General features: G+C 39.6%; 1 protein-coding gene across 10 annotated transcripts in view; it reads left to right on the top strand.

Moving 5' to 3' along the window:
- CSNK1G1 (casein kinase 1 gamma 1) overlaps nucleotides 1-14,449 on the top strand; it is a 135,365-nt gene that overhangs the window by 106,954 nt on the left and 13,962 nt on the right. For 6 of the 10 annotated variants that reach the window (XM_040342928.1, XM_040342926.1, XM_040342930.1 and 3 more), the window contains one exon: nucleotides 2,402-2,508. In XM_040342928.1, coding sequence (XP_040198862.1) covers nucleotides 2,402-2,508 — 107 coding nt within the window. Of the gene's footprint in view, nucleotides 1-2,401; nucleotides 2,509-5,800; nucleotides 5,829-14,449 lie in introns of those variants that run through there. The other 4 variants (XM_040342927.1, XM_040342932.1, XM_040342929.1 and 1 more) reach the window with 2 other exon arrangements.

The raw sequence follows: 14,449 nt of genomic DNA, 5'->3' as shown, positions 1-14,449 counted from the left end.
ATTTAATTCTTGTAACCTGTTTTGCATATGTCCTCGTTTCAGTTATGTGCAATAATTTCTTTTTAAATATTTCTGCTATCTCTAACCAATTCCATTAACCTGACTGAAGTGGAACTCCAGCTTAAACTTAGCTACTCTTAAAACTGCCCCCCCCCTTTCTTTTTAACACCTACGCTAATTAACCTGTGTTTGTCATTTAAAAAAAAATTGTATATACAAGTTATTTTATGATAGTCCAGTCATGTGATCCAGCTCTCCTGTGTCAGCCTGCACGGCTTCTGAGGAGAGGAGCTAGCGATGACCACGGATGGGCCATTGCAGCATATGGGTGATGTCAGCACTCCATACTTTACTTGCCATTGTCTGACCTCTCTGTCCTCCCACAGTGGGCTGACACGGGTGGTCATGTGACTGGAGTGAGCAGATTAGTATGTTCTACTATTCTTTCTTGCACAGGTTGGTAAGCGTGTGTTTAGGTGGGTGAAGGAGGCAGTTTTAACAGTAGTTATGTTCAAGCTGACATTCCACTTTAATATTTTTGCCCTGGGATCAATAGATTGGATGAATGTTTGAAGAAAAGGTCAGCAGTTCTGTTGCTCAAAGCTGGGGCAACAAACACTATATGCTGGCAAAAATATATGTCAGAATGGATTTTAAAGAATATGTAAACCTGACCTTTTATATTCCTGATGTGCACCCCTTGTACCATGTACCTGTAACAGAAAGCATCCTGTTCTTTGTATTAATTCCATTGTGTAGAATTCATGGTGTTCATGTCAGTCCATCTGATTTCCTACTTAAAAACTGACCATACTAGACATGAGAGCAATTTTCTAGCTGTGCTGAGAACTCGACCTGCTCTTGACATGTGCCCCCCCCCCCCCACTGCACAGCTCTTCACTAGCAAGACCAGTGTGCTACCATTTTTCCACCCCTAGCTTTCCAAGATCCTTATGCAGCTGAGAACAGAGGGTATGTAATCACTTATTAAAAAAAAAAAAGTAAGTGTGTGGGGTGGGAGGTTTTTTATGTGGTGTTTTTTTTATTATTATTTATAAACAAATGTTTTGCCTTTCCCATCTATTTTTACTTGAATGTGTTTTAAAAGACGAGGGTTTACATATGCTTTAATACTTGTTGCTGGAGGGCATATGCAAGTTATTACATTTTTAGGTAATATTAAGATGGACTGTTTTACTAAATACTAAGTACTGTTTTCAGGATAGTAAATTTATGTAGTATATAATGCGATCTACCATGTACCAAGTTTACTTATGGAGGTGAAGCTAATTTATTGAATAAAATAGTTGTGGAGATTCTGAAATATTTAAAGGTTAAAGCGGTGTTCCGCCCCCCCCCCCCCAAAAAAAAACAGCAGCTACACATACTGTAGCTGCTGGCTTTTAATAAATGGACACTTGCCTTTCCTGGAGTCCAGCGATGTTGGCACCGCAGCTGATGTTTCCATCAGCTGTCGCTGCCATTGCGGATGAGGGTACCCGACAGTGTAGCATTTCAGCGGGAACCCTACTGTGCATGCTCGAGGCCCCGCTCCTCTTTCCTACTGGCCCAGAGGAGGAAGCCCCGCGCTGACTTCACGGGCCGCAGCCCAGACTCCCGGAAGTGGGAGGTGCCAATTGTGGCACTGGAGGGGGGGGGGGTGGAATCCGATGAATGGAAGCTCCACATTTGGGTGGAACTCCGCTTTTAAATAAATGCAAGCACAAAAATCTAATCTTCACTAAATATGTACTTTTGAAGTGTGTGTGTGTGTGTGTGTGTGTGTGTGTCCCAATCTAAACTTAAAGTGAACCTGTGCTTTGCCCATGCTGGGATGATCAACAGGTTCACTTTGTCGGACACTCCAGGTGCACATACCTACCTTCACTACCTACGCCCCTCTTATAACTGGGAGTGGAGCGCTGAAGCCTTCTGTAAGCTCCAAGTTGTTGGTTGAAGCTCATGCAGGACTCTCTCCATGCTTCCATGTGATTGTGCTAATTCACTTGCTTTCAAACACCTAGAAGTATTGAGTTTCTTCCATTCCAGCAGACAACCAGCAGAGGGGTGTGGGAACAAAGGGGTATGTGCTGCTTTTGGGGCCACTGTTAATGCGAACGCCACTGTTAATGCGAACCTATAGGTTTGGCCTGCATCAGCACACCTCTAGGTTCACTGTAAGTTGTCTCATCTTATTTATTGCATTTACTAGTGGCATCCTCGGGTGAAAAAGTCTTAACAGTATGAGATTTATTTCTGCAAGATTGTAAACCTTGCTGTAAAGGGCCATTAGTGTATATGTTGCTAGTAATAAAAGCTTTAGGATGCAAAAATTATATGCATGGCCACTTGCTATAACTGAATCACCTGCATTTTTGTTCTGTTAATTTGTGACACACAGGTTATGAGTTCAACAAATGGGCAGCTGAATGCTGATGACCAAACAGGAGGTCACTCCAACGCACCGATCACAGCGCAGGCCGAGGTGGAGGTTGTGGAGGAAGCTAAGTATGTGCCATCTAGTTTATTACTACATAGTCTGCTACGCTTGCACGTGTCTCCATTGGTACCTTTACCTATGTGCCTCATCTTCTTTTCTGTTTGGCACCATGTGCTCTTACTATTTTTATTTTATTTTTTTATCATAAACACTCCTAATGTATACAGCCACATCCTTAATTGCAGCCGCTTTTGCATGCGGTCGCTCAATTTTCTAAAGGATGCAGACTACACAGCTGTCCTTTTCACACTGAATCATCTCATCCCTTGTAAAACAAAGCTTGCCATCTTTATAGTTGGGTGGTATTTTCAGGCCTGTACAGATTTTAGACTTCATACACTGACCAGGTTGTATTATAATGCCTACACTATCAGTCCCTGGTGTGTGTATGGAAGAGTTATACCTCTTTCCAGTGTATATATAGCCTGTTTTAACTGCAAAACCTTCAAAACCTATAAATTGATGTGCTACTTTTGGTTGTATTTACTCTGGATCATTTGGCAAAGGCGCAGTTAAAGAAAAGTCCACTCTTGGCACTGATGGACCTTTTTCCCCCTGCAATTGGACTCTGGATACATCCTACCTAGGATAGGGACATGGCATGTCTCTCCTATGCTGCAGCTAGTACTGTAGATTGTAGCTTTTTTTTGCCAATACAAAAGTACTTACATTAGTGATAGGAAATTGACAGATCACTGGTCTCCTACATAGATGAAAGGAGCAATAATGTTCTGCTTCTTTAAAGCGAATTACTATGGGGGCGCTTCTGTGCTCCCACAGAATCAAGGATCTGCTGAGAATATTTGCAATTACTCTTCCAGGTTGCATCTGGTATTGGCTTCAGAGTTAGAAGGCCGAGATCTTCAAAATGTGACAATTTTATGGAAAAACCTTTTAAATGTCTAGTGCCATAGATTATTGTGATAACCAAAAGCCTTGTACCTGCAGAAGACAGCATGTGTCTCATGTTGGTAAAATTAAAGTGGTTGTAAACCTCTGACATGAAATATGAACAAAGCATATCCCTCTATAGTGTGTACTTTGTCTTAGTCCAGAGCGCTGAAGAGCTGTACACATGGGCCAAATGTTGAATGGCATCAGCCGGTTCTATAGAAACCGGGCCAACATTCAGCCCATGTGTGCGGCAGCCAGTCCGACAGAAGCCGGCGGTTCACTTGGCTTCTGTCAAGGTAAAAAAAGGAAGAATTGGGACTTTGAATGAACCACATGGGGAAGTAGGTGTCTCCATCCCTATCAATTGCACTGAGGGGGGGGGGGGGGGGGGTTCGGACTTTGCGTGAGGCACATGAAAGGAAAACCATGTTCGGTCAAACAAGTTTATTTAACCAGTATGAATGACATGACGCATCAAATATATACCTGTAAGGATGAATGTATATTGGTCAACAAACCAATGACCCCATGTAGGACATGATGTATGAGAGTAACATGGAATAAACAGTATTAAAGGCCATTAATTGCTCCATATGATAAATTGTAAAAGACAAGAATAGACAGCGACCACATCGTGTATGAGGAAATATATATGCATCAATAGGCTCAACGCATTTTGGTGATTGTACCACCTCATCAGGAGCAGATGGATATGACTTGTCTGAAAAAAAAAAAAAAAAAGCCCATGTGCGCTTAAGTAGAACCCCATTAATGGGGAAGATGGACAAAAGAAACGGAGCAAGGCATTGGGAGGAAGAGGAATATCCATCCCCCTACTTGCATGTTGGTTCAAAGTATGAACACAACAAGGGATCATTTCAAAAGTTTGACATTTTTATACTGTTTCATGTTGCACTCCTACGTGTATTATATGGGGTCATTGGATTGTTGACCAATTTACTATTCATCCATGTATATATTTAATGCGTTAGGTCATATGTACTCGTTAAACTTGTTTTTTTTACCAAACATTGTTTTTCTTTTATGTGCCTCATGCAAAGTCCCAAACTCCCACCTCATTGGCTTCTGTCAGACAGACCTTTTTCAGTAATGCCCCTTTATCGGCACCCAATATGTGCTCTCAGCCAATGGTTGCGAGCACTGACCAGTGTGTTCTTGGGGGGGGGGGGGTCTGTCCCCTTGTCAGTGCAGCAATTGTGTTTTAACATTGGATAGTTGGCTCCTCCCGAGCTCTTCAGTTGTGTTTTTTTTTTTCATTCAGCCCACTAAGTTGAACGGGGAAAAAAAATTAGTAGTGTGTACTGGGCATACGTGTGATTTCTCTGCTGCCTAATTCTTCTGCTATCAGTTTTCCTTGCACCAAGATGTAAAAAGTTGACAGGAGCGAGCTCCAGCACGCAGCCTGTAGTCCGCTCCTCTTCTCTTCCTGTGTGAAGAGGGATTGTGTCCCTTCCCTTCAATCAGCTCTCGGCTCTTCTCACTGAGTATAACTACAGCTCTCTGCCCCCGCTTTCTGAAAGCTCAGACAAATGTAATTTGCCATTTTGACCAGCTGTACAGAAGAAAGCGCTGCATATAAACGTGTACAACGTATTTATTCTCTGTACCACCTGAGGCCAGTCACGACCTTGGGTATATGTAAGGGTTTACAACCACTTTATACATTTAAAAGTATTGAGGAACATCAGGTCCAAGACCTAGTATGTAAATGTTAAGATATTTTTATTTGGACACTTTGCTACTTGACACGTCTTCATGAGTTAAAAGCAAGCATAATAATAGGTGTAGTTCTACAGCCCTGCAAACTTAATATTTTGGAGCTAAAACAAGAATAGAGCTCAATGAGCACTAGATCAGTCAACTGCGTCCACTCATCACTGCCTGATTCCACTTGGAGAGCCCTGCATCGTGCTTACCAGTATGATACTGCAGCAGAATAGGGGCAGTGATTGATGTTGGCGGAGGGAAACGTTTGAGACCTTTTGTTTTATTTGCTTGGCCTCACTTATGGATGCTCTATTTTCTGTTACACTAATGTGAGCCCACAATGTAAAAGGCCTTGAAATACCACATAATATACAATGATTCAGGTCCCAGGAAAGCATTCCCAACAATCTGCCATACTTGGACTTGAGGATGTATGAGTGGATTATAGGTTTTATATAGAAGTCCCCTTTATTTAAAAAAATAAAATTGTCCTCCTCAAATTATTTTTGATTAATTTTTTTGTCTGGACAGTCGCAACCTCTCCTAACCTTAATGTACTCTCCTTTCCTGTGACCTGCAAGGCATGTTGTCTGCATGGCTGCACCCCCATCCTCTCCCTAGTGTCTCTTGGGTGTATTAATTCTTCTCTCTTTCTCTCTGTCTTTTAACATTCTGTAGCTGCGTGAAAATGCTCAACTTGTGGTGAGTCTCTCTCTGCGGAATGCATACCAGGGAGAGGTCCCCCTTCTAATTAGGGAAAATACCCTTTTAGTTTTATGTAATTGTTCAATGTCTAATCAAGTCAGCTAAGCAATAATTGGTTTAAAAAATCCTGGAAGGTGTTTTTGTAGATTGGTGTTACAAAAGCAGATTTTCAATGGTCTCTGCTTATTTGGTATATAAAAACAATCCCAACCTAATGTACTTGTATTGGCTTATAAGGCGTTTATAAGGTCTTGACATGCCGGGTTTCAATATATTGTTGCTTTAATGGATAGTATTGGTTGTAGAAATCAGTAATGAATACTTTTATTGCATGTCAAAGTAGAATTCTTAGAATAGAGATGGAGTTCTTAAAATATATAAAACCTTGAGCAGCAGTTTGGGATGTTTTTTGGGGTCTGATAGGATGCTTTACGATGTCTTCTGTTATCTACATTAGTAAGGCACACTATAGTTTAAGTCTTAGACCCCTTTCACACTGAGGAGTTTTTCAGGCGGTACAGTGCTAAAATTAGCGCTGCTATACCGCCTAAAAAAACTGCACTGCATACTCAATGTGAAAATAAAATGTAAATGATATACACTGATTCGGGTTATTCTTTACCAAGGAAATGTAGTAGAATACATTTTGGACTTCATTTATGAAGAAAGATTATTGCAAATCTTTTTAAAATAAACTAAGAAAAATGTGCATTTGTTTAATTTTTTTTCATTTATATGTAAAAAAAAAAAACCCTATTGGTGATTAAATGTGATCAAAGGAAAGTTATTTTTGTCTCAAAATGTTTTATATATTTTATTTGGGTAGCGTGTTGCATGACTGCTTAATTGGCATTCAAAGTATGACTGCGCTGAAATCTGAAAATGGGCCTGGGCAGCAAGGGGGTTGAAAGTGTCTGGTATTGAAGTGTTTAAAAAAATGCGCAGCTGTACGGGGCTCTGCCCACCCAGCTGCGTCATTTGTTCAGAGGGACCTTTTGAATGAACCACAAGTTATTTCTGTAGTTTCTGGTAGTTCATTGACACTTCCTACCTAAAGATTTCATACAGAAACCCATACATGGATAACAGAAAGTTGTAGGCAGTGTGTGTGTGTGTGTGTGTGTGTGTGTGTGTATATGTATATGTATGTATGTATGTGTGTATATATAATATATATATATATATATATATATATAATGTGTGTGTGTGTGTGTATATGTATATGTATGTATGTATGTGTGTATATATAATATATATATATATATATATATATATATATATATATATGTGTGTGTGTGTGTGTATATATGTGTATATATATATATATATATATATATATATATATATATATATATATATATATATATATGTATGTGTGTGTGTGTATATATGTGTGTGAACTAATCATTTAATGTGCAAGTTCACCTTTGCAGAAAATCTATAAGGTGATCTTGCACTTGATCCCGTCCCAATCCCCCACTGGCCCCGCTGTACTGTAGTCCTGTGATCCTGCTCTGTCAGGCACCAGAACAATGCTTCACCGGTCTGGAGATTTGGAATCCCTGCGGCTTAATGTCCTTTCCGTATTTCTCAGTGTGCTGACGAGGCATTCTAATTGGTCAGCACAGTCACATGGATGTGCTGACCAATTCGAATGTGTCTTGCCTGTCCCGGCAGGAGGATTACAAATTCCCTGTATCGGTGAAGCAGCATTTCCGGTCCCTGACAGAGCAGGACCACAGAACTACAGTACAGCGTAAATGGGTCCAGTGTAAGGTCATCTTACTGTGTGGTTTGTCCCACCCCCCCTGTATAGGTGAACTTGCGCTTGAATCCATGGTTTATGGTCTGGTGGATGTAAAAGTTCATTTCTGCATGGGCTGATTCTGGATGATTGTGAGCAGGTGACCTGCAATTCCTTATTGGCCCATTTTTTTTTAATAAATGTGATTGTGGTTTCTGATAGCTTTTATACAAAATAAGGTGCAATCAGCGCAAATATATAGATCAAAATATTTAAAATAATGTGTTAAGTGAAGAAGATCCCCAGGGTTCGGATCACAAGTATTGCCGGCTGAACACTACAGGATAGTCGCAAAAATCCAAGGAGATACAAAATTATAGAAAATTTAGTGCAGCGCAAAACTAAAGCAAGTGAAATACTGATATGGTAGTAATACTGGTATAATGAGTACCAGTAAACTTATAGATGTGTGTGTGTATATATATATATATATATATATATATATATATATATATATATATATATATATATATATATATATATATATATATATATATATATATATTGTTAAAGTCCAAGAAAAAGAAATTGGATAAAACTCAGTCATAGTCCCAAATCCACAGGTGTCAAAAATTGTAGATATAAAAAGTAGATATAATCAATCTCCACCACGTGATTAACCACCAGACATAAAGTGATCCCTCCACCGTTAGAGATGGCTACTCTCACCTTCATACACCAAAAAGGAAAACTCTGCGCTCCTGAAAGTTCACCAATTATAAATCCACTTAATGTTTGTGAAGAAAAAAACATACATTAACACTTTAATTTTCGGAAGATCCAGTCCTTTATATGGTTAAAAAAGGGAAAGTTTCCACAATGTGCACAATATGATAAAAAAAGTATATAAAAAAAAAAACTTTCCAAATGTCTGCATCAGACCAGCACCCTCTTCAGACTTCAAATGGTTAAAGCTTGCGGTTTTAGTTTGTGGGCTGTCTAGCAAGACATCATTAGTGCAAATGGTGAGCACAGTACATTACCCAGCCAGATGTAAACATCGATCGAATGTCCTTCTCCTGGCTGATGTAACAATGTCCGGGATCCTAAGCTCTCTCCTATGCGGGTCTGGAAGCTTCACAGACCCGATAAATGTGACTGCTGGAGACACAGGGTGGATCAGCCTATCAGAAAGGACGCTCTCCCTGGGTGAACATGCAAGCGTCCCACGTCTGAGACACTGTTTCAGTAAACCAGCTGTACTGCAGGGAGACGTTTAGGCGCCCTCCAGTGGGCAAATTGCAGTATGCGCTTGTTGAAAAATCAACAGCGTTGCATGGCGATTAAAATAATCGGATATAAAAGTTCTTATGCATGAATAGGATCTTCCATCATAAAAGGGGGATATTAAGAGGGGTCCTAGACGACGCGTTTCGCCCTTACAAGAGCTTTGTCACAGTCAATAGGACCTAGGTATAAAGTTTAATTAAATAGACTAAGATAGGGGGGGGAATTTGAGGAAGGGGAGGAGAAAGGGGAGGTGTACCAAACCGAGAGATTTAACCCTTTGGACATCCAAAAAGACAAACAGACAAATAAATCACATATATATTGCAAGAGAATTATTTTTAAAAAATATATAGCAAGAGAATTCGTTTTTAAAAAAAAACATATTAGCATATCATAAATTACTAAAAGATAAACAGCAGTTTTTTTGTGTCTTAACTGGTCACTAGATCTCATTATAACAAATCTATATTGTTGCAACATAATATCCACAATAGGTTGTATGGGCACTCTATCCAGATGGTGCCCTCTAGTGGCAATTCATAAAAACTATATTCTAAAAAATGTTATAGAATATAGAATAAAAAGCTATATATAAAATAGGAAGAGTTAGATAAGAACGTTAACTTCAATTTCCTCATTTAACCCCTTAGGTGCCAAGCTGTCGAACTTATGTATCCAGAAGACCTCCCTTCTGCAAAGAAGGGAGAATCTTTCATTGGTAGTCAGAGTTCCTTTCGGAATGTGCTCAATTACAAAAACTTCAAGATATTTAAAATCCCTGTTGTGACAACGATCAAAGTGCCGAGGAACGCTGTGTTCAGTACAGCCCTTTTTAATCAGGCGACGATGATCGCCGATTCGGGCGCGTAGAGCTCTGATAGTTCTGCCAACATAGAAAAGACCACAGGCACACCGTAGGACATAAATAACAAATTCTGTAGAACATGTCACAAAATGTTTGATACCAAATGATTTTCCAGGAGATAGATGAATCTTCTCTGTGCCATGGGAAATGAATTGGCATGTCAAGCATGCCCGTTTTTTGCACTGAAAGATCCCCTTACGGTCATTAAAATAGCTTCTAATATCTAGTGGAGAACCTGATGGTTTCTTCTGAATTTTACTAGGGGCTAAGATATTTTTGAGTGTACGGGCCCTCCGAAAAGTAACCTGCGGGATGGCTGGAAGTATAGGAGCCAATCTTTGGTCTAAGTGAAGTATTTTAAAATGTTTCTTTATAATATTGGCAACTGATTTGTAACAATCATTGTATGTAGTAACAAATCTAGTGGTATATTCACTAACCCGTTGTTCTTTGGTTGTTACCGTCTCAGGGGGTTTCAGAAAAAAAGAAAAGGCCTCATTGACTAACTTTTCAGGATAGCCCTTCTCTTCAAATTTCTTCTGCATTAGGATGCTCTGTTCAATATATTCATCATCCCGAGTACAATTCCTTTTGAGTCTATTGAATTGTCCTTTTGGAATATTCTTCTTCCACACAGGATGATGGCAACTGTCATAGTGCAGATATGAGTTACCATTAGTTGGTTTGTTATGATTCTTGGTAATTATTTTATCTTGTTCATGTGTTACCACTAGATCCAAGAAGACTATTTCAAGGGGATCTATTACATATGTAAAGGATAAATTGAAAGTATTGGAATTACAATACGAGACAAAGGAGAGAAAAGTCTCCATTGTCCCACTCCAAATGAGGATCACATCATCAATGTAACGTCCAAAATAAACTATAAATTCAGCATAGGGATTGTTTTGCCAAATATATATGTCTTCCCATTGGCCCATGGTTAGATTGGCATATACAGGTGCATAATTAGCTCCCATCGCCGTCCCCTTTAATTGTAAATAAAACTGCTCACAGAACGTAAAATAATTGTGTTTGAGACAGAACTCCACTGCCTCCAATAAAAACTGGGACTGTAAAGAATTAAAATCTCCACTCTTGTTTAGGAAATATTGGACAGCTCTAGTTCCCACTTCGTGCGGAATAGAGGTATATAGCGATGCCACGTCCAGAGATGCCCAAAAGTATCCTGGTTCCCATTTGTAATGTTGGAGGGCGTCTATCACTTCTTTTGAATCTTTTATGTATGACGGCAATTGGAGAACCAGAGGTTGTAACATATGGTCGATATACATTGAAAGGCCATTAAGGAAGCTGTTCGTGCTGGCTATAATAGGGCGGCCTGGAGGATCTACAAGAGATTTGTGAATTTTCGGTAAAAAATAAAAATGGGGGGTACTACATTCAAAGGGGAGGAAAAACTGCCTTTCTCTTTTCGTGAGCACACCACTTTCCCACGCTGTATAAATCAGCGTTTTCAGTAGCTGTTGGTATTCGGGGAGAGGGTCTTTAGACAGTTTAAGGTAAGTGTCAGTATCCGCTAGAAGACGGCTGGCTTCTTTCAGATAATCTACCTTATTTTGGATCACTATGCTGCCCCCTTTGTCCGCCTGTTTAATAATAAGGTCAGCATTATTCTTTAAAACTTTAAGAGCTTGATTCTCCTCAAATGATAAATTCAAATGTTTTGTATTTTTTGGTTTTTCACACAAAACGACCAGATCTTTGTAGACCGCTTGATAGTAGGTCTCGATGTACGGCCCTTTAGAGGAACTGGGGTAAAATGTGGATTTGGGTTTAAAAGTGGTGGTTAGCATAGGGGGCTCCACCTGTGTTTAAAAGCCATATCACAGGTGGAGCCCCCTATGCTAACCACCACTTTTAAACCCAAATCCACATTTTACCCCAGTTCCTCTAAAGGGCCGTACATCGAGACCTACTATCAAGCGGTCTACAAAGATCTGGTCGTTTTGTGTGAAAAACCAAAAAATACAAAACATTTGAATTTATCATTTGAGGAGAATCAAGCTCTTAAAGTTTTAAAGAATAATGCTGACCTTATTATTAAACAGGCGGACAAAGGGGGCAGCATAGTGATCCAAAATAAGGTAGATTATCTGAAAGAAGCCAGCCGTCTTCTAGCGGATACTGACACTTACCTTAAACTGTCTAAAGACCCTCTCCCCGAATACCAACAGCTACTGAAAACGCTGATTTATACAGCGTGGGAAAGTGGTGTGCTCACGAAAAGAGAAAGGCAGTTTTTCCTCCCCTTTGAATGTAGTACCCCCCATTTTTATTTTTTACCGAAAATTCACAAATCTCTTGTAGATCATCCAGGCCGCCCTATTATAGCCAGCACGAACAGCTTCCTTAATGGCCTTTCAATGTATATCGACCATATGTTACAACCTCTGGTTCTCCAATTGCCGTCATACATAAAAGATTCAAAAGAAGTGATAGACGCCCTCCAACATTACAAATGGGAACCAGGATACTTTTGGGCATCTCTGGACGTGGCATCGCTATATACCTCTATTCCGCACGAAGTGGGAACTAGAGCTGTCCAATATTTCCTAAACAAGAGTGGAGATTTTAATTCTTTACAGTCCCAGTTTTTATTGGAGGCAGTGGAGTTCTGTCTCAAACACAATTATTTTACGTTCTGTGAGCAGTTTTATTTACAATTAAAGGGGACGGCGATGGGAGCTAATTATGCACCTGTATATGCCAATCTAACCATGGGCCAATGGGAAGACATATATATTTGGCAAAACAATCCCTATGCTGAATTTATAGTTTATTTTGGACGTTACATTGATGATGTGATCCTCATTTGGAGTGGGACAATGGAGACTTTTCTCTCCTTTGTCTCGTATTGTAATTCCAATACTTTCAATTTATCCTTTACATATGTAATAGATCCCCTTGAAATAGTCTTCTTAGGTTTAGTGGTAACACATGAACAAGATAAAATAATTACCAAGAATCATAACAAACCAACTAATGGTAACTCATATCTGCACTATGACAGTTGCCATCATCCTGTGTGGAAGAAGAATATTCCAAAAGGACAATTCAATAGACTCAAAAGGAATTGTACTCGGGATGATGAATATATTGAACAGAGCATCCTAATGCAGAAGAAATTTGAAGAGAAGGGCTATCCTGAAAAGTTAGTCAATGAGGCCTTTTCTTTTTTTCTGAAACCCCCTGAGACGGTAACAACCAAAGAACAACGGGTTAGTGAATATACCACTAGATTTGTTACTACATACAATGATTGTTACAAATCAGTTGCCAATATTATAAAGAAACATTTTAAAATACTTCACTTAGACCAAAGATTGGCTCCTATACTTCCAGCCATCCCGCAGGTTACTTTTCGGAGGGCCCGTACACTCAAAAATATCTTAGCCCCTAGTAAAATTCAGAAGAAACCATCAGGTTCTCCACTAGATATTAGAAGCTATTTTAATGACCGTAAGGGGATCTTTCAGTGCAAAAAACGGGCATGCTTGACATGCCAATTCATTTCCCATGGCACAGAGAAGATTCATCTATCTCCTGGAAAATCATTTGGTATCAAACATTTTGTGACATGTTCTACAGAATTTGTTATTTATGTCCTACGGTGTGCCTGTGGTCTTTTCTATGTTGGCAGAACTATCAGAGCTCTACGCGCCCGAATCGGCGATCATCGTCGCCTGATTAAAAAGGGCTGTACTGAACACAGCGTTCCTCGGCACTTTGATCGTTGTCACAACAGGGATTTTAAATATCTTGAAGTTTTTGTAATTGAGCACATTCCGAAAGGAACTCTGACTACCAATGAAAGATTCTCCCTTCTTTGCAGAAGGGAGGTCTTCTGGATACATAAGTTCGACAGCTTGGCACCTAAGGGGTTAAATGAGGAAATTGAAGTTAACGTTCTTATCTAACTCTTCCTATTTTATATATAGCTTTTTATTCTATATTCTATAACATTTTTTAGAATATAGTTTTTATGAATTGCCACTAGAGGGCACCATCTGGATAGAGTGCCCATACAACCTATTGTGGATATTATGTTGCAACAATATAGATTTGTTATAATGAGATCTAGTGACCAGTTAAGACACAAAACTGCTGTTTATCTTTTAGTAATTTATGATATGCTAATATGTTTTTTTTTAAAAACGAATTCTCTTGCTATATATTTTTTAAAAATAATTCTCTTGCAATATATATGTGATTTATTTGTCTGTTTGTCTTTTTGGATGTCCAAAGGGTTAAATCTCTCGGTTTGGTACACCTCCCCTTTCTCCTCCCCTTCCTCAAATTCCCCCCCTATCTTAGTCTATTTAATTAAACTTTATACCTAGGTCCTATTGACTGTGACAAAGCTCTTGTAAGGGCGAAACGCGTCGTCTAGGACCCCTCTTAATATCCCCCTTTTATGATGGAAGATCCTATTCATGCATAAGAACTTTTATATCCGATTATTTTAATCGCCATGCAACGCTGTTGATTTTTCAACAAGCGCATACTGCAATTTGCCCACTGGAGGGCGCCTAAACTTCTCCCTGCAGTACAGCTGGTTTACTGAAACAGTGTCTCAGACGTGGGACGCTTGCATGTTCACCCAGGGAGAGCGTCCTTTCTGATAGGCTGATCCACCCTGTGTCTCCAGCAGTCACATTTATCGGGTCTGTGAAGCTTCCAGACCCGCATAGGAGAGAGC

The sequence above is a fragment of the Rana temporaria genome, chromosome 3 (genome assembly GCF_905171775.1).
Source record: "Rana temporaria chromosome 3, aRanTem1.1, whole genome shotgun sequence".
Lineage (NCBI taxonomy): Eukaryota > Metazoa > Chordata > Amphibia > Anura > Ranidae > Rana > Rana temporaria.
This window is presented reverse-complemented; position numbering and strand designations above follow the sequence as displayed.